At 31.8% G+C, this 20,606-nt stretch overlaps 1 protein-coding gene across 1 annotated transcript in view; it reads left to right on the top strand.

The window, feature by feature from the left end:
• Positions 1-560: 560 nt before the first annotated feature.
• LOC126886790 (putative glucosylceramidase 3) overlaps positions 561-20,606 on the top strand; it is a 47,328-nt gene continuing 27,282 nt past the window's right edge. Inside the window, exons 1-3 of the mRNA XM_050653842.1 lie at positions 561-719; positions 14,309-14,759; positions 17,418-17,589. Coding sequence (XP_050509799.1) covers positions 638-719; positions 14,309-14,759; positions 17,418-17,589 — 705 coding nt within the window. The 5' untranslated portion in view covers positions 561-637. The remainder of the gene's footprint in view (positions 720-14,308; positions 14,760-17,417; positions 17,590-20,606) is intronic.

Here is a 20,606-nt window from a genome sequence, read left to right as displayed (position 1 = left end):
CACGGTTTAAATATGTTACAAAGAATTTCATAAGTGAATTACTAAGGTCCTAAGTGCCACCAAAGTGGTTAAAAACATTGAATAACAACAGGCGTATTTTGCCTCCTTAATTTGAATTTATTGCTATATTGCAGAAAAGGTAATACGTTAAGAATTTTTGACCAGTCGTATATCATACAAAACTCAATTATCTTTATTTTATTTCTCTACGACTTTGTTCCAAAACGAATCGTTTTAAAGTTATAAGCAAAAAAAGCAGAAAAAAATCGATGTTTTTCGAAATTTTTAAATATTTTAATTTTTTTATTAATGTTCCGGGCATATTTTAGAAGGAGTATAAGTCAATTATTATTACTGAAGGTGTCACCTAACTTTATCTGCAAAAATCCGAATGCCACCTCTCCCATCCAAAAATAGACGTTTTTTCACATCTCCTTACTGATCTATTAGATTTGTTTTTTTTTTCGGTAGTAATGTGATTAATTGGAAGCTAGCTATCAAATTTTGATAAAATATCTTAAACCAATAAAAGGAACTAAGCAATACAGCTGATGATTAAGAAAACCAATTAACACGTTTTATGTATAAAATATGTGTTATCACCGCAATCAAAAGTTATAAATAATAGAGCATTATAATGTTCACCGTTAATTCGCGAAGTAGGTACAGGATGTTTCGTGAAAGTATTTTTTTAACGCTAGGCGTTTTACTTGCCGGAGGTAAATCTTATTCTTTAATAACATTTTTGTTACTTTTATCAATACTAATGTCTAAATAATATAAATACTCCAATCTTAAGGCCATAAATATTTTTAATTTTTATATCTTTAATAATCCCTTTTTTGTTTTAACGACGACTTTACTGTTTTATTTATTTTTTTAATTCGATGGTACATTATGTATATACATACTAAGGATTTCCACTTGTTTTACTGTTGTAGTCCTTCAGTCAACCGTTCTTTTTAGTTATTTCTATTCTGCCAGTCCTCTTCCTGCAGATTTCTTTTTTCCATTGCGTCGTCCACTTCATCTCTGAAAGGTCTTCGGGGTCTGCCTCTCATCTTCCTTCATATCGGGTTTCACTCTGTTATTCTGCTTATCCAACGGTTCTGCTCTTCCGACATAATATGTATGTATCCTCTTCTATGTAGTTCATTTTATCTGAGTTCATTCCCATTCTATTCTTAATTTCAATGTTATTCTTAATATTGTTGTTACTCTGCAGTTTCTCCTTAGGAACTCCATCTCGGTTGCTCTTATTTTGCTTTTGGTTTTCTTATTTATTATCAAATTTTCACATCCATAAGTCAGGGCAGTTTTTGTCATGGCGTTATATATTTTTATTTTTATACTGATGTCTTATCCCACAGTAGACTATTGATTATGTTCAAAATAAGAGAGCTAAAAGGAACTACAACGGAGCTAAACGGAATTTTATTGTCTCATATGGTCAATGGACGTCTATTTTTCAAAAAACCGCGGAGTGCTACCCTGTAAATGGGTGCGTTTTTCAGAAAGGGGTGAATTAATCCCTAGGCACAGGGTGAATTAAGGTAAGTTCTACACACTTTTGGTACAAATATGTCTACAGGAAAATTGTTGCAGGTTAAATTTTTATTATCGAAATATCACATTTTTATCACAAAAGCAAGAAGAAAACAAGAAAGAAAGAAATTTTGTTTTTTGTCCCATAACTTTTTTCGCAGGGATATATGTAGGTATAGGCATTGCTTTGGAAAAAAATAACTTCCATCTTTCCCCTTTAAAATGAAGTTTGGTAAAAGTCTCTCGGATTTACAGTTTCCGAAATAGGATTTTTCAAAGTTCGTCACGCACAGCATTTTTGGGCTATTTTCCCCATTATTTCGCAAAAATTGTTCTGGAACTTTTTTCTACGCCTTTCTAGGTATATACAATGGTACATTTCGTACAAAAAGAGGTCAATTACTTTTAATGTGGTCTACTGTATAAGGTTGTACGACTATTTTTAACCAAGTTATGTTTTTTCAAGGTTTTATACTTTTAATGATTTTTGATATTTTTTATGATTATTTTTGAAATTTTTCATTATGACTTTTTTTATTGTACATTTAGGTATATACATTGTGAAATAAAAAGAGCGTATTTTCTTTACTTTAAAATGGTGTATAGCAAAAATTATAGGACTATTTTTAAACAAGATATCGGTAGGATATCCAAGGGTATCCGTAATTTGAGAAAAATTTTAATTTTTTTTATTTTTTTCAATTAGAAGAATATAATTGCATATTATAACATATGTTTTAATTCCAAATAACTTTTCTTAATAACGCTTGTCGATATTGTGAAAAAATATAAAATTACTTTATATACCTCGTATACTATTGATAAAATTTTATATCTGATGACTGCATCTTGGGTTTTAGACTATGCAGATCATTTTATAGAGAATATCTTTTTTCATAAAGTTAATAATAAAAAAGGTTTCCATATGGTTCCAACTTAGTGGTACCTATTGCATGTGTATATATCACAATTTGAAAAAGCATATCTTGTTTAAAAATAGTCCTAGAATTTTTTACAATACACCATTTTAAAGTAAAGAAAATAAGCTTTCTTTTTTATGACACAATGTATACACCTAAATATACAATAAAAAAAGTTATAATGAGAAATTTACAATAATCGTAAAATATATCAAAAATCATTAAAAGTATAAAATTTTGAAAAACCATATCTTACTTAAAAATAGTCACACGCCTCTCTACAATAAACCGTTTTAAAGGTAATTGAATTGTATTCCTATTAAATGTAACATTGCATATACCTAAAGCTGTGTAGAAAAAAGTTACAGAACAATGGTTGCGAAGTAACAAGGAAAATGTCCCAAAATCGCTGTGAGTGGCAAAATTTGAAAAGTCATATTTTGGAAACTGTAAATCATAGGGACATCTACTAAACGTCATTTTAAAGGGGAATGATAAAAAGTTTTTTCCCTGAAGCAATGCATATACCTATATCCCAGTGGAAAAAAGTTATGGGGCAAAAGACAAAATTGATATCTTTCGTGTTTTTTTCTTGCTTTTCTTTGGAACATATTTTTGTAAAAAATTATATTTCTGACTTTAAAATTATTTCGATAGTAAATTTAACCTGGAACAATTTTACAGTAGACATGTTCACACCAAAGGTGCATAGAACTTACCCTAATTCGCCCTGTGCCTAAGAACTAATTCACCCGTTTCGCAAAAATGCACCCCTTTAAATGGAAGCACTCAGAGGTTTTTTCATATCTAGATTGTCGTACACTATATAAAACAATAAAACCTTGTTAACGTTGTAGTTCCTTTCTAAAGTACGTACGGGTTCAATTTTCGTATGCAGTCTCTTGTTTTCTTAGTCTATTTTTTATATCTTATTCAGATATTCCTTTGTTTAGTATTATGAAACCTAAATAGTCGTACTTGTCTGTTATTTTGATTTGTTTATCTTTGTCTATTTACAGCAATTTTATTTCTGTATTCTACGTTGTTAGGTATTCAGTTTTCTTTAAGGTTAAAATAGAATAGAATAGAATGGAAAATTCTGTTTTTTGTATATTCTTGTTCCAGTTTTCTCATCATAAAGCTGAGGTCATCTTCGTCTTGTGCTATCACTATTTGATCGTAAGCAAAATTTAGGGGTACCCCGTCAAAATAGCCCCGTCAAAAAAGCTCCGACAAAATAGCCCCGACATAATATCCCGCACACAAAATAGCTCCGACAAAATAGGCTGCAGACAAAATTGCCGCGGAATAATAGCCCGCCGACAAAATAACCCCGACAAAAAAGCTCCCTTCAGAATTCATCATGAAATAATTCCTTAAAAATACATTTTTTCAGAAATGGTAATTATCCTCCATTCAGATGTTTATCTTAACCACATTAAATAAAAATGGTCTTTTCAGAGAACTCGAGTTCTGTCTTCCCTGCCTCTTGGAAGTTTGAACATTTAAGTTAAGCGAAAATCAATGTTTATTTATGATATAAACATTTTTTTCCGTTTTCGGGCAACAATAAAATGCATTTTAAATTAAATAAATTAAATCCATTCTTCCTTTTTGCCAAATAATTGAAATTAAAAAAAAGTTTTTGGACACCTTGTATAAATAATTATGTAATTGTTTATAAGAGGCTGTTTTAGCCGGGTCTATTTTAGCCGGGGCTGTTTTGACCGGGGCTATTTTGTGTGCGATCTATTTTGTCGGGGCTATTTTGTTTGCGGGCTATTTTGTCGAGGCTATTTTGTGTTCGGGCTATTTTGACGGGGCTTTTTTGACGGGGCTCCTTTGACCGGGCTATTTTGACGGGACACGAAATTTAGGATATAATATTAGTCTAGTAAAATAAAATTACACTACATGTAAATCAAAATGTAAATTCGTACAGGTTGAAACAAATTTTATATCAAAGTTTAGGTGGGTACAAAAGATATTTTCAAGACAGTATCCAAATCATACAAGGGGATCATTGTTTAAATAATTAAAAAGTGGTAATTTTTGCAAAAAAATTACTTTTTTAACTGCTGAGGTCATTCAACTATGTACTAATGAAGGTCTATAGGATTGTTTCCTGTAAAGCTGAAGGGTAAATCTTTCACATATAAGTCTTACTAAATTAAATTTGACCCCCTATTTATTTAAATAATTCTACATATGCTTTAAAAACAAATTTGCAAAAAATTATTTTTAGCGTTTTAAATAAGCACTATAAGATATCTTATTTTACAGGATAAATTGTGCTATGTTTGTCAGTATTAAGCAAAAAAATTGGTCGAAAAATACTTAATAATTTTTGAGATATTGAATTTGTTTATTAAATGTTACTATATTTTCAATTGCAAAAACGCGCTTGTTGCCAAAGAAATATTCACCTGTATTAAACCTTAATATTTTTATTTTTATGTATATTTTCGACAAATGTATTGATAAATTTAAATTTCAATTAAACTGCCCCCTAAAATTGCATTTGAAAATAATCCAAATTTGTTTATAATTTGTTGTTTTAATAACGTCGCGGTGACTAAATATTTTAAAATGCCGTTTCGATAATTGTGTTCCTGGGAATTTTTCACTAATTAACAAATTTTTTTGTCTTTTTTTCCTCTTCTTTTTTTTCTTGGCATTTTATTACTACGGGCCCTTTTTGGGTTAAGTTTCATTAAGAATGTCGAATCTCTACGTTGTAGATTCTAAACCTAAAAATATCAAGATTGGTCGAAAATCACTTAAATAAAATGTGGCTACTTACTGAATTACAGGGTGTTTTATTTCAAAATTTAAAAATTATTTTCACCAAGTACTTTCAAACTATTTAACGTATCCTTATCATACTTTACAGAAAGTGTGGGTACTATATAGTCTACTAAATTGTGATAAATAAAAGTTTCTAGCTACCCCCAGAGGCGTACGACAGGGGCCAGTTAATGGTTGACCCTTCCCAAATTCTACGCCACTGAGGGAATTACTATTTTAGCGAAATTTTTCGATTCTCCAATACTTTCGATGTAAATAATATACTCTTTACTGGTAATGATTAAGTCATTAGTTTTCGAGATATTGGACGTTAAAAATGAAACGGCATAGTTATTTTCATTCATTCATTCATTCATTTTAAACTTCCAATATCTCTCAAACTGATGACTTTATCAATACCAATAAAATTATTTACATACAAAGTATTGGAGAATCGAAAAATTTCGCTACAATAGTAATTCACTCAGTGGCGTAGAATTTGGGAAGGGTCAATCATTCACTATCCCCTGTTGTACGTCTCTGGCAATAGCTAGAAACGTTTATTAATCACAATTTAATAGGGTGTATAATAGCCACACTTTCTGCCAAGTATGATAAGAGTACGTCAAATAGTTTTAAAGTACTTGGTAACAATAATTTTTAAATTTTTAAATATAACACCCTGTAACTCAATAAGTAGCCACATTTTATTTAAAAGATTTTAGTTAAATCTTAATATTTTTAGGTCTAGAATCTACAACTCAGAGATTCGACATTCTTAATAAAATTAACCCTAAAAGGGCCCGTATTAATATAACTCCAAGAAGAAAAAGAAGAAGAAAAACGACAAAAAAATTTTGTTAATTAGTAAAAAAATCCCAGGAACCCAATGATCGAAACGCCATTTCAAAATACTTAATCCCCGCGACGTTATTAAAAAAACAAATTTGAATAATTTTCAAATGCCATTTTAGGGGGGAGTTTAACTGAAATTTGAACTTATCAATACATTTATCGAAAATATACATAAAAATAAAAATATTGAGATCTTAAGCAGGTGAATATTTCTTTGGCAACAACCGCGTTTTTGTAATTGAAAATATAGTAACATTTAATAAACAAATTCAATATCTCAAAAACTGTTAAATATTTTTCGACCAATTTTTTTTGCTTGATACTGGTAACATAGCGCAACTTAATCTGTAAAATACGATATTTTATAGTGCTTATTTAAAACGCTAAAAATAATTTTTTGCAAATTTCTTTTTAAAGTTTTATATATAATTATTTAAATAAATAGGGGGTCAAATTTAATTTAGTAAGTCTTATGAGAAATATTTGCTCTTCAACTTTGCAGAAAAAATCCTATAGACCTTCGTTGGTAATTGAATGACCCCAGCAGTTAAATAAGTAATTTTTTTGCAAAAATGATCATTTGTAAATTATTTAAACAATGATCCCCTTGTATGATTTGGATACTTTCTTGAAAATATCTTTTGTACCCACCTAAACTTTGATATAAAATTTGTTCTAACCTGTACGAATTTACATATTGACTTTTTCTTATTTTATTAGGCTATATAGCTATCCGTTTCTTACTGGTATGCCCGATCTTTTAAACTTTCTTTCCCATGATTTTATGTTTTTTTCCAGGAATATTTTAAACAAGGTATATGATCTGTAGGAGTCCTTTAGTCCTGCCCTCAAAGAAGTCCCTTTGTCGTCTTAATTGGACTGCATATTCTATTGCCCGCTTTGATAGGTTCTTTGTTATTCTTGTAGGGTATCATCTGATGTATTATTATGTATATTTGTATTTATATTATATTAATATTATTTTATTTATGGAAAATATATAATTATGTAATATGTATTTCCAAAAACCCTGTTATCTCAATGGTAGTATAGCACAGCAATACATTAGAAAACAAGAATATTTCAATATTAATATCAAAATTAATCTTTACTATATATTATGTATTTACATTATGTACAAATTTGACTAATTCCTTCTTATTTTTCTCTAGGGAGCTTGCTTCTGTCATGTTGTTCCCCTTTTTTCGATGATGGTTCCTAGGGTTCTATCCCACGTTTGTCGTGGTCTACATTGGTTATTTTTTATTTGCGATTTTTCCTGACAAATGTCTTTCACTGGTTTTGTACATATTCTTCATTTTTTTACGATAATGTGACGTGATAATTTTGACGATTTTGGAAGTTAACTCCACCAACTGAGTTTACTTCTTTTTATATATTCTAATGTTGACTTTATTTGTAGATATTTCCTTATTTGGGTGTTCCTTAGTCTATCTTTTTTGGTAAGTCCTCGAATTCGTCTCAGATATTGCTACTGCCTATATATTACTCTTTTGTCGTTCTGTTAGAACTAGAACCCACAACTCGCAACCAAAAGTAATAACAGGCTTAAACACAGAATGTGAACATATTTTTTTTGTTACTTCATTCTTATTTATGAATTTATTATTCATTGCATAGTACAGGTTCTTCGTTTTTTTTTAATTCTATTATTAATAGATGTTTTATATTCTCCCATAATTTCTATGCAAATAATATACTCCTCATTCGTAATGATATACATTGCTTTCCGAAATATTTGAAGTTAAATTGGAAGCAGCAGATATTTTGATGAAAATATTAATTATATCGGTGTTTTTGGGTCATAGGATTGCATTTATTACGGTAATTCGCTATTAGCATTATTCGCTATTAACAAAAAAAACAAGGTAAATATTGAATATTTTGAAACAAATACATGCATTTAACACTTAAAAACAAATTGTGCTTCTACAAAGAAAGAGTTTGTTATAATCTAAATAAAAGAACAATTTTAATAACACGAAAATATCAAAAAACACATTTTAACTAAACCTTTTATAACAAAATGTAAAATGTGACGTCCATTCACCCCAATAACTTTATCAATTCTTTCGTTAAATGCGCTTCTAACAATATACGTTTAAGCAAAGAATAGTTCTTTTGTTAATGACGATTAAAATTTTATTTGAATAATAAATGCAATCCTATGACCTAAAAACACCAACACAATAATTAATACAGTAATCAAAATAACTATACCACTTCATTTTTAACTTCAAATATCTCGAAAAAAATTGATTTTATCGTTACGAATAAAGACTATAGGAGAGTACATACAGGGTGTTTGGTAAAGAATGGGCCATAGCTTAACCTCAGGTTCCTGAGGTTAAAATAGGCCGATTTAAGCTAACTTACCTTAGTACAAAGTTTATAATAACCGAGATACAATGTGTCAAAATTAACCTTTTTCTTATTTATTATTGAATATTTCCTGACAGGTATGAGATAACAATATGAAATTTGGTATGTGCGGGTTTTTTGGGTCGAGAAAACTAAATTCCCTACCAAAAATTATGTATTGCCCAGAGGGTCCAGAGGGAGATAGTCCAAGGATTAAAATCTATATAATGCCGAAAGGAGCTTTTACCATCGGGGTGGTTGCCACCCCATCCCAGGGGTGGAAATTTTTAATTATATTCTAACCGCAAAAGTTGATAAAAATATTCATTCTAAGCAAAAAATGTTCTATACATTTTTTTGATAAAATGAATAGTTTTCGATTTATTCGCTATCGAAAGTGTTAGTTTTATATCGAAAAAATAAGTGTTTTTCAATAATATACTAATTTACGATTCACTCAATTTTTGGCATAGAAAAAATTTTCTCAAACCAATTTCTTGGGAATTAAATAACCTACAATTTCATATTTAAACATTTTTTCGTATCTCTGATGGTAATCTTTCTATTCTGAAGAAATTGACATTTTTACCAAACTACAAAAATTCGGTATTCGCTTTTAACTCCAGTTTTTTAAAAACTAATCTCTCTAAGCCAGTCAAACTTCTAGAATCTATTAATAATACATAAATAAAGAAGAATGAATAAGGCAAGTGACTAAAAACACCGCTAACTTACATTATTATGCTTCCAATTAGATTTCTCCTTAAAAAAACATACACACACCGGCAAAATTAGCCGAACACCTTAAAAATGGGCCATGTTTGATGTCTCGAATTTCATAAACGGGTGGTCCGATTTGAGTGATTCCTTTAGTATGTTATAGCCTTAATATTTAAGAATATTGTTATGATAATATTGTTGCTAGACAGGTAAATATCATTTTATACTGGGTGTACCAATCATACTGTGTTTTTTTCTTAAAGTTTGGAACACCCTGTGGAATATTCTAGCATATGTAAAATATTAAAATTAATACTCGATTGTAGACTTAGGCTTTCTTAACATTCTCCTTTTTGACTCATTTACTTATGTGAGAGAATAAAAAAGTTATGTGCGTTAACAGCTATCCATGTATTTCATCAATAAATCCTCATAATAGTGGAGGAAAGTATACTAAATTTGCAGTTACTCGAGCGTTATGTGGACCTATTGGATTGTAAGAGTATGGTCTAAAATCAGAAAAAGGTTAAGTTAAGTTTTCCATAAAGTGGGGGACTTTTAATTTTGGAATTAAATTTTCCATTTGAAACAATAATTTTTCTCCGATTAATGCGCTATCTATCCATAATTCGAAAAAATGTGTCGAAAAAAAGTTACTTATTTTTACGTAAAGAATCCAACTCTGCAATAAAAATTGGGGTCTCCTAATTAAGATTTTAAATTAAATTCCCCACCCCACCTCCGTGGGGGCTCGTGACACCCCACGGAGAGGGGTGGGGGGTAAATTAAAAATTTTAAATACGAACCCTGCGATATTTCGCGAAATGAACATCAGATCGTAAAACTGCAAAATACACCCATTCAATATTTTTCAAAAATCTACCGAATGGCACCAAACACGACCCCCCACGGAGGCGGGGTGGGGGATTACTTTAAAAACTTAAATAGGAGCCCCCAATTTTTATTGCAGATTTGGATCCTTGACGTAAAAATAATCAACTTTTTTTCGCAATATTTTTTCCTATTATGGATAGATGGCGCTATAATCGGAAAAAACGATTGATGGAAATGGAAAATTAAATTAAAAAATGGAGAGTCCCACACTTTATGGAAAACTTAACTTAACTATTTTTTGGTTTTATTACCCACTCTTCACAATCCAATAGATCCCTATAACGCTCGAGTAACTGCAAATTTAGCATACTTTTACCATGAGGATTTATTGATAAAAAACATTACATGGCTAGTTGTTAAACCATATAACTTTTTTATTTTCCAATATAAGCAAATGAATCAAATAAGAATATATTAAGAAAGCCTAAGTCTACAATACAGTTTTAATTTTAATATTTTATATATGCTAGAATATTCCACAGGGTGTTCCGAACTTTAAGAAAAAAACGCAGTATGATTATTACACCCTGTATAAAATGACATTTACCTGTCTAGCAACAATATTACTACGCCGATATTCTTAAGTAATAAGGCTATAACATACTAAAAGAATCACTCAAATTGGACAACATGTTTAGGAAATTCGAGACATCAAAAATGTCCCATTTTTAAGGTGTTCGGCTAATTTTGACGGTGTGTGTATATTGATTATTTAACCGTAACTTTTCAATTTTTTATCTTAGAAAGTTTGGCAGAAAAGAATTTTGTAGGTTTTTATAAGGTCTATAAGCCTATTAATATTAATTCGTTTTAAAATCCTCAGTCGCAAAAAGAGGTGACTTTGAAATGGTTGGTAAAGGTGGTTTTTGCATGTTATTACAAGCTTTAATTATCAATAGCTCACTTAATTTTTACTGTACTAAAAAGTTTTGGAAATCAATTTCTTGAGAATTAAATAATCTATAATTTCATATTAAAACATTTTTTTCGTATCTCTAATGCTAATCTTTCTATTCTGAAGAAAAAGCCATTTTTTCCAAACTACAAAAATTCGTTATTCGCTTCTAACTCCATTTTTTTTAAACTAATCATTCTAAGCCGGTCAAACTTCTAGAAGCTATTAATAATATAAAAATAAAGAAGCTCAAATAAGGTTAACGACTAATTTTAATTATGGTGGTGATTAGTAGGTTGCTTCGGATTACTTTTTCGTTGAAAAAAGTGGGGACTAACATTCTTTTCAACATACGTCACTTAATTTTTGAGCTAAAGACTTTGCTTTTATTTCTAGAGATAGATATTTTAAAATGCTATAAATTAGTTCGAACCAGTTATCCTCGAAAAATGCATAGTTTTCCCGTCTTTTGACTTTGAAACTACAGTATTTAGCATTTGACGAAGAACAGCTAACATTTAATAATGTATAGCTCGATTACTATTGGTATTAAAAAAAATTAAAAGAAGCGGTTTTCTTTATTGTTTCAAAAGGTAAAGTTTTGTTAAATAAAGTTGTTTTGATAAAACGAAAACTTTTGGAGTTATTAGCCGAAAACTTATTAACAACATTGATTTTCTCGATATAAAACTAACACTTTTGATAGCGAATAAATCGAAAATTATTAATTTTATCAAAAAAATGAATGGAACGTTTTTTGCTTAGAATGAATGTTTTACTAACTTTTGCGGTCAAAATATAATAAAAAATTTCCAGCCCGAGATGGGGTGACAACCACCCCCATGGTAAAAGCGCCTTTCAGCATCATGCAGATTTTGATCCTTGGACTATCCACTACTTATTCTCAAATTTTCAAGCAAATCGATCCATTCTGTAAAAATTGCGAGGTTTTGTCCTATTTTAAGCTTCATTATAGTCTAAGAGCTGGGAGCGGATTTTGTGCGTGATAAGTAATATGGAAAAACTATACGGGGATATGTTGAATTAATTGTGTACATGACTTTCACCAACGGCCGGAAACCAGAGTTGGGGCCGAGGGTAGTTATAAGGGGTCAAAGTCGCTGGATTTTATTTTTTTTTATGACGCTCATGATCGAGATAGTGCACCAAAATTTGGGAATGAGTAGGTCATGACGTACCTAAGTAAAATCTCTAGGGGCTCAACGCTGCGTGGCCGACAAAGGGGTGGGGGTAGGGGTGAATATAAAAAATATAAGGGGTCTTTTACGACGTTCGTGATTGAGGTATTGCACCAAAATTTGGGTATAAATAGACCATGAAATAAATAATTAAAATCCCCAGAGCCGGAAACCAGAGTCGAGAAGGAAGGTAGTTATAAGGGGTCAAAGTTCCGTTTTTTATTATTTTTTTTTGTGACGCTCATGATCGAGATAGCGCGCCAAAATTTGGGAATAAGTAGGTCACGACGTAACTAAGTAAAATCTCCAGGAGTGGAACGCTGCGTGGCCGACAAAGGGGTGGGGAGGGGTGAATATAAAAAAATATACGTGGTTTTTTGCGACGTTCGTGATTGAGATAGTGCACCAAAATTTGGGAATTAGTAGACCATGACATAACTAAGTAATATCCCCAGAGGCGGAAACCAGAGTGGCGGACGAGGGTAGTTATAAGGGGTAAAATTCGCGGTTTTTATTATTTTTTTTGTGGCGCTCATGATGGAGATAGTGCACCAAAATTTGGGAGTAAGTAGGTTATGACGTAACTAAGTAAAATCTTCAGGGGCGGAACGCTGCTTGGGGTACAAAGGGGTGGTAGGCAGGGGTGAGTATAAAAATATATGGGGTTTTTTTTGTCGTTCGTGATCGAGATAGTGCACCAAAATTTGGGAATAAGTAGATCATGACATTACTAAGTAAAATCTCCAGGGGCGGAACACTGCGTGGGTGACAAATGTTGTGCCGGGTCTCAAAAAAAATAATACACACTGCGACTTTGACCCCTTAAAACTACCCTCATCCCCAACTCTGGTTTCCGGCTCTGGGGCTTTTATTTAGCTAAGTCATGCTCTACTTATTCCCAAATTTTGGTGCACTATCTCAATCTAGCACGTCGCAAAAAACCCCTTATATTTTTTATATTCACACCTACCCCCACTCCTTTATCGGCCACGCCGCGTTCCACCCCTGGAGATTGTACTTAGTTACCTCATGACCTACTTATTCCCAAATTTTGGTGCACTATCTCGATCATGAGCGTCACAAAAAAAAATAAAAACGACGATTTTGACCCTTTATAACTACCCTCATGCCCAACTCTGGTTTCCGGCTCTGAGCATTTTACTTAGTTATGTCATGGTCTACTTATTCCCAAATTTTGGTGTACTCCCTTAATCACGCACTTCGCAAAAAAACCCCTTATATTTTTTCTATTCACCCCTGCCCCACCCCTTTGTCGGTCACGAAGCGTGCCACCCCTGGAGATTTGATTTAGTTACGTTATGACCGACTTATTCCCAAATTTTGGTGCACTCTCTCGATCATGAGCGTCACAAAAAAAATAATAAAAACGGCGACTTTGACCCCTTATAACTACCCTCATCCCCAACTCTGGTTTCCGGCTCTGGGGATTTTACTCAGGAATGTCATGATCTGCTTATTTCCAAATTTTGGTCCACTATCTCAATCACGAACGTCGCAAAAAACCCTTTATATTTTTTATATTCACCCCTACCCCCACCCCTTTGTCGACCACGCAGCGTTCCGCCCCTAGAGGTTTTACTTAGTTACGTCATGACCTACTTATTCCCAAATTTTGGTGCACTATCTCGATCATGAGCGTCATAAAAAAAATAATAAAATCCGCGACTTTGACCCCTTATAACTACCCTCGGCCCCAACTCTGGTTTCCGGCCGTTGATGAAAGTCATGTACACAACTAATTCAACATATCCCCGTATAGTTTTTCCGTATTACTTATCACGCACAAAATCCGCTTCTATCTCTCCGACTATTACTTGGACTATTGTTCGACCGTGTAAATATAATCTGGCATGCTTTCCCCTCGGTCCTTTCCATAGTCCCCTCATAGTCTTCCTATACATACTATAATGCGGATTCCTCAATCGTTTTCGCAGTTTTTTCTATTTCCTTTGTTAGATATATATTGATGTCATATTATATGCTTGAGTCCATTCTGCCGGCCAGTCTTCTCCATTCAGTGCTCCCTCAAACAATTTGTGTATGATGCGAAATAGCTTTTCCCATCCGTCATAATTTTTTTTAATTTTTAGTCGTGTTCTCGTCCAGTGATACCGTCAAATCACAAAACCCAGAAGAATGTCTTGCCAGAGACTATGGCAAGGGAAGTGTCGTCTGCGTTTGTAACGACCAGCATTGCGACTATTCCCCACCAGTTGAACCCGTGCCTAAAAATAAATATATTGTATACACCTCCAACCAAGCTGGCTTAAGATTCAAGAAAGAGGTTAAAACCTACACGAACGCTAAATCGGGAAAACACTGTTTCGTACCTCCAAACGATGATATCTGCGAACACGACTGGGATACCAGCTACAGAGTGTGTGGAGTCCTGGTGCCATCGCATCTTATACCTAGCGCAAACATCTTTGTCGAACCCTCTATCCTTTATCAAGAAGTAATGGGTTGGGGTGGCGCTGTTACTGATTCCACTGTTATCAATGTAGCTAACATGACGAAAACCCTTCAGGAACATTTGTTAAGGTAACTGTGATCTTGATTTACTATAGTTGATTTTTTAACCAAGAGGAGTAAACTAAAAAGACAGATTCACACCCAAGAAAGTTACTAGAAAACTCACCAAATTCATCTTCTTTTTTCGTTGATCATATCACCTTTCGATGATAATCCATACATATTATATTATACTAACACATCGCTAAAGAGTTCTAAAAACATCTGTTTATATATAAAAGTAGACTAAAAATCTAAATATTAAAGGAATAATTCAGAAAACACAAAAAATCGCCGATACTTATACTTAATTAACCTATAAAATAACAGAAGTGCCAAAATTTCATAAATCTCATTAGTGTCAAAATTTAATAACAGTCGAGTAAACTTGTCTGCGGTTTGGACCAATTAGAAACAAGCATTACGCTTATACGTATACGTAAATTTGAATCACTCCTTTTGGTTAAAAAACAAACAATAGTATGGTTTTTTTGCTACAAAAATACGCTTACGTCATTCAAGATTTCTGACGTGAGAGCATTGTCAAAACCTCAGAATATGACTTTTCATCATGGCCATGTTTCGGGTACAGTGAGAAGCTAGGCATTATTACTTGTCAGATGTATTTTTCTTTGTTTTTGTTTACTGCAAAAATAATATTTATATTTCTTTATTCTAATTAATGATGTCCATCGGTTTTCATTACCTGCCGAAATACAACTAACAAAAATATCATCATAGTGTGTACGCTCTGAGATTCGCTGGTGTCGCTCCTAGCGGATTACTAATGCAACTTTCACCGGTAATTTTTAAATTTATTATTTAATTGTTATCGCTTAATATTTACAATGCAAAAAAGTACTTAAATTGTAATCGATTTTTTAAAGATTTTGCTAATCATTTTAACCTTCTATTAATGAAATATTAATTTCTTACTTCGGATACTTTCACAATTATCGTGTAGATGGCGCTTAGATTAATTTATAATTACATATTACGAAATATTAAAAAAACTTAGATTCAGTATTTAAAACGTAAATATATTTAAGGTAAAAATATACACCACAGCTTTGACCAACTAATATTATTTCCTGTTAATGTTTTTAATTTCAATGTTTTAAATTAATCACTTTGATATTTATGTCAAATTTCCAGTAAAAGCTTACAGACTTGTCACTACTGGCGCTCGCGAACTTTTAATTATCCCCTCTACCTACGAGCTCATAGCGTATATTCAATAATATAGATCGTTTACATCTTTTATATTCAATAAAATATTTTAAGGAAAAAAATTACAGATGAATGTACTTACAGATGCATGTCATTTTTAGCCTTAAAATAATAAATGATCTATTTTATTGATTATATACTTATATAGGTACTATATTATTGTTGTTAATTAATACACTGACCGGCACAAAAAAACGGCCACCCCACAAAATGCGTCATTTTTGATGTCGAATTTCCTAAACCTGTTGTCCCATTTAAGTGTTTTTTAATACGCTATAGCCTTATTCTTTAACAACATCGCTGCAATAATATTGTTGCTAGAGAGGCAAATTATCATTGTATACCGGGTATACCACTCAAATTGTGTTTTTTTCTCAAAGCTTACCACACCCTGTGGAATATTCTAGCATTATAAAATACGATTTGGTGGGATTTAAGAGACAGTTATTGCCCATTTTTTGATATGCTACTAAGAATTTTATATTCTCCATTGGCGTGCATACGGGTAATATGACGGGTAATGTTACCCGTATGCACGCCAATGGTGAATATAAACTTCTTAATTGTATGTCAAATAATGCGCAGTAACAACCCCTTAAAACCTGCTAAACTTCATTTCCATATCTCAAGAGGTTTTTAGAGCAATAAATAAATCGTCAGTTTGTAAGAAAACATTCAATATCCCGTATTTCGGAAACGAAGCATTTGCGGACATATGTTTATAAAGCAAACGGTCATTATTTTTTCATGCAGAATTATCCCTTAAAGTTTGTCGCACTTATTTAGAAACACCCTATGTTGATAAAGAACATGGCTAGTTGTTTAAGTACCTAACTTTTTTATTATCCAACATAAGCAAATGAATCAAAAAACATAATGTTAAGAAAACCTAAGGCTATAGTTGGGTTTTAATTTCTGTATTTTATAAATGCTAGAATATTCCACAAGGTGTGGTTAACTTTGAGAAAAAAACACAGTTTGTTTGTTACACCTGGTATACAATGATAATTTGCCTATCTGGCAACAATATTATGACAGTGATATTGTTAAAGAATAAGGCTATAACCCAATAAAAAGATCACTTAAATCGGACAACAGGTTTAGGAAATTCGAGACATCAAAAATGACCAATTTTGTGGGGTGGCCGTTTTTTGTGCCAATCAGTGTATATTTCGGCAAATAATAAAAAGCGATTGACATTAATTTTAGAATAAATAATTATAGTTATTATTTGTACAGTAAACAAGAACACAAAAATAACTCTGACAAGTAATGATGTCTAACTTCTCACTGTATGAGGAACATGGCCATGGTGAAAAGTCCAATTCTAATGTTTTGACAACGCTTTGACGTCAGAAATCTTGCGTGATATAAGTGTATTTTTGTAGTAAAAACACCATACTTTATTCTGTCTGTATTTTGAATTTGGAAATTTCTAAAATTAGCTTACTGTTTTAGATCGTACTACTCCACAGATGGTCTTGACTACAACTTTGCTAGAGTTCCTATGGGCGGAACTGATTTCTCAACACGCTTTTATTCATACATTGACACTCTCGAACATGTCGTAGACTGTGTTGATCACAGCTTAAAGGACTTTAAGCTAGCGCCAGAGGATATCGATCTTAAGGTAAACAATGATAGTAATATAATTCTCAAAAATTTCAATTATGTTAACATGCCAAAAAAAGCATGAGAGCCTAGGTTAAGGTGATGGGGGTAAAATTTTCGATTATTTTATTATTTTAGATCAAAGTATATAGCCTCAAGAATACTCTCTGAAAATGTTAGATTTATCGGAGCAAAATTTCCGGAAATACAGCTTGTTGAATATTCATACCTTCGACTCACTTTGCAGCAGCTTCGTCTCAGTAGGCTTGATCGTAGTGAGAAACGTTCAGTAGCTGTTCCCCTTCTCTTTTGTAAATTCCTCGGCGATTCAAAAACATATTCCGGTGTGTGTCACTTTTAGACCAGTAAGGATTTGTGAAAAACGTCTATTTTTGGATGTGGGAGGTGGCATTCGGATTTTTGCAGATAAAGTTAGGTGACACCTTCAGTAATAATAATTGACTTAAGCTCCTTCTCAAGTATGCCCGGAACATTAATAAAAAAATTAAAATATTTAAAAATTTCGAAAAACGTCGATTTTTTTCTGCTTTCTTTGCTTATAACTTTAAAACGATTCGTTTTGGAACAAAGTCGTAGAGAATAAAATAAAGATAATTGAATTTCGTATGATATACGACTGGTCAAAAATGTCTTAACGTATTACCTTTTCTGCAATATAGCAAATAGCAATAAATACAAAATAAGGGGGCAAAATACGCCTGTTGTTATTCAATGTTTTTAACCACTTTGGTGGCACTTAGAACCTCAGTAATTCACTTAGGACATTCTTTGTAACATACTTAAACCGTGTACCAAATTTCATTAAAATCGACCTAATAGATTTTGCATAATAAATTTGCAATCTAAATGTTTTTAAAAAAGTTCAAATTTTTTAAATCTTTCTGAACAAAAAGTAGACAATTTAGAAGTTGTATAATTTTTTCACATATAAAGAGATGCTCTACCTATCTAATACACTTTACAGAATTAAAATCGGATTATTTAAGGGGCCTCAGCAATGTTTTAAACTTATAAACAATTTTTTGGCTTATAAGAAAATAGCTTTGTTTAATAATAAAGAAATTAATTTTTAGCAATGCAAATAATTAAAACCGGTATAATTTGACTTACACTTTCAAATGCTCTTAGCAGAATTGCTATTTTATTTTTTAATCAAAATTAATCGCGTTCAAAATTTGCAATTTTTCGAATTTTTGACAGTTCCACTGCGTTTATCTCGAAAACTATGCATCCTACGAAAAAACTTGTAGGAACATTTTTTGCTTAGAATTACCCAAGAAATGGAAAAAAATGTTTTATTTTGCGAAAAATCGATGTTATGTAATTCCTCAAGTTCTTTGTTTATAACAATTTTATCGACATCCGGATCAACTGTTACCCAAAAAAATCGTGTTCTACGGGTCAAAAAAAAAAACATAGAAATCTTGGGTAAGTCCATCTAAATAAAGAAGCCCGTAGCACCCCCTCCTGGCCACAGGACTAATTTGTTTATAAGCAAAAAAATTGTTTATAATTTTAAAACATTGCTGAGGCTGCTTAAACAATCCGATTTCAATTCTGTAAAGTGCATTAGAAAGTGCATTAAAAAAAAGTTTAGATTGCAAAATTATTATTCAAAATCTAGTAAGTCAATTTTAATGAAATTTGGTGTACGGTTTTAGCACATTACAAAAATTTTGTAAGCGAATTAGGAAGGTTCCAAGTGTAACCTAAGTGATGGAAAATCAGTGAATAAAACAGGCTTGTTTTGCCCCCTTATTTTATATTTATTGCTATTTTGCAGCAAGGGTGATAAATTAAGACATTTTTAACTAATCGCATCTGATAGAAAGTGTAATTATCTTTGTTTTATTCCTATACAACTTTGTTCCAAAATGAATCGTTTTAAAGTTATAAGCAAAAAAAGTAGAAGAAACACGAAATTTTTTGAAATTTTTAAATATTTTATTTTTTTTTATTAATGTTCCGGGCATATTTGAGAAGGAGCATAAATCAATTATTATTAACGAAGTTATCACCTAACTTTATCCGCAAAAATCTGAATGCCACCCCTCACATCCACCTAAAAACAGATCCTTACTGGTCTATTTACGATTTGACTGAATAAAATAAAATAAAAACAAACATTGTCAAAACGTTAAACACGTTTTTCTCAAAATTGATTGTTTCAGATGCGGAGGACATTGTAACTCAAAAACTACTTTACCGATCTACCTGAAATTTTACATAGATTTTCTGTAAACATCTGGTGAGGTAACACTGTCGAGATATGTTTTGTTATATGCATACTTTTTGTTTAGAAATAATAAAATATTTCAACGCTTTTTTACAAAAAAATCGTTATTTTGCCTTCTGAGTGATACCAAAAACTTAAAAATCTCAGCAGTACCTCGGGAAACTCATAAACTAATAAAATCTTTTTGAATTTTTGTTCCACACGGTTCCACATGATCCAATGACGAGTTCTGATGTCCACCGCCAAATCCATTTTTTTTAGGTGTCTGTAAAAATTTGCCACTGTTGGCTTATATTTTCCCTTGAAATTTTTGATGGATTCGGCCGTTACTTGATGGAAGTTCATTTTATCTAACAATAAAACACATAAAACCTTTTTTTTATACTTCCACAAAATTTGTTACCACTATGTGACTACAGTTGTTTCGGCAGGGTGCCTTGCTCAAGTGATTTAGATTACTATGGGTTTGCCTTTTTAAATTCTTTAACTGAAGAGGCTGAGGAGTGGGGAGCTGTTTGTCTCGAGTTGGTCATTCAGAATTAGGTATATCTGTATTTTTCAATTTATCAATTTCCATAGATTCGAATAAAGATAGCCTAAGGCCTTTATTTTGAATATGCAGAATTTGAAACTGTTCATTAAAAGAATTATTATGATCTAGAAGGTGAAGTGCGTATGTAGAAGTGTCTGTTTTTCTATTGTTGAAAGCCCTTTCGTGTTCTTCTATACGTCATAGGTTCTGCCAGTTTGACCGATGTAAGTTTTCGGACTGTCACCAC

Source organism: Diabrotica virgifera, chromosome 6, assembly GCF_917563875.1.
Source record: "Diabrotica virgifera virgifera chromosome 6, PGI_DIABVI_V3a".
NCBI lineage: Eukaryota > Metazoa > Arthropoda > Insecta > Coleoptera > Chrysomelidae > Diabrotica > Diabrotica virgifera.
Note: the sequence above shows the minus strand (reverse complement) of the source record. Positions and strands in the feature narration are given on the sequence as shown.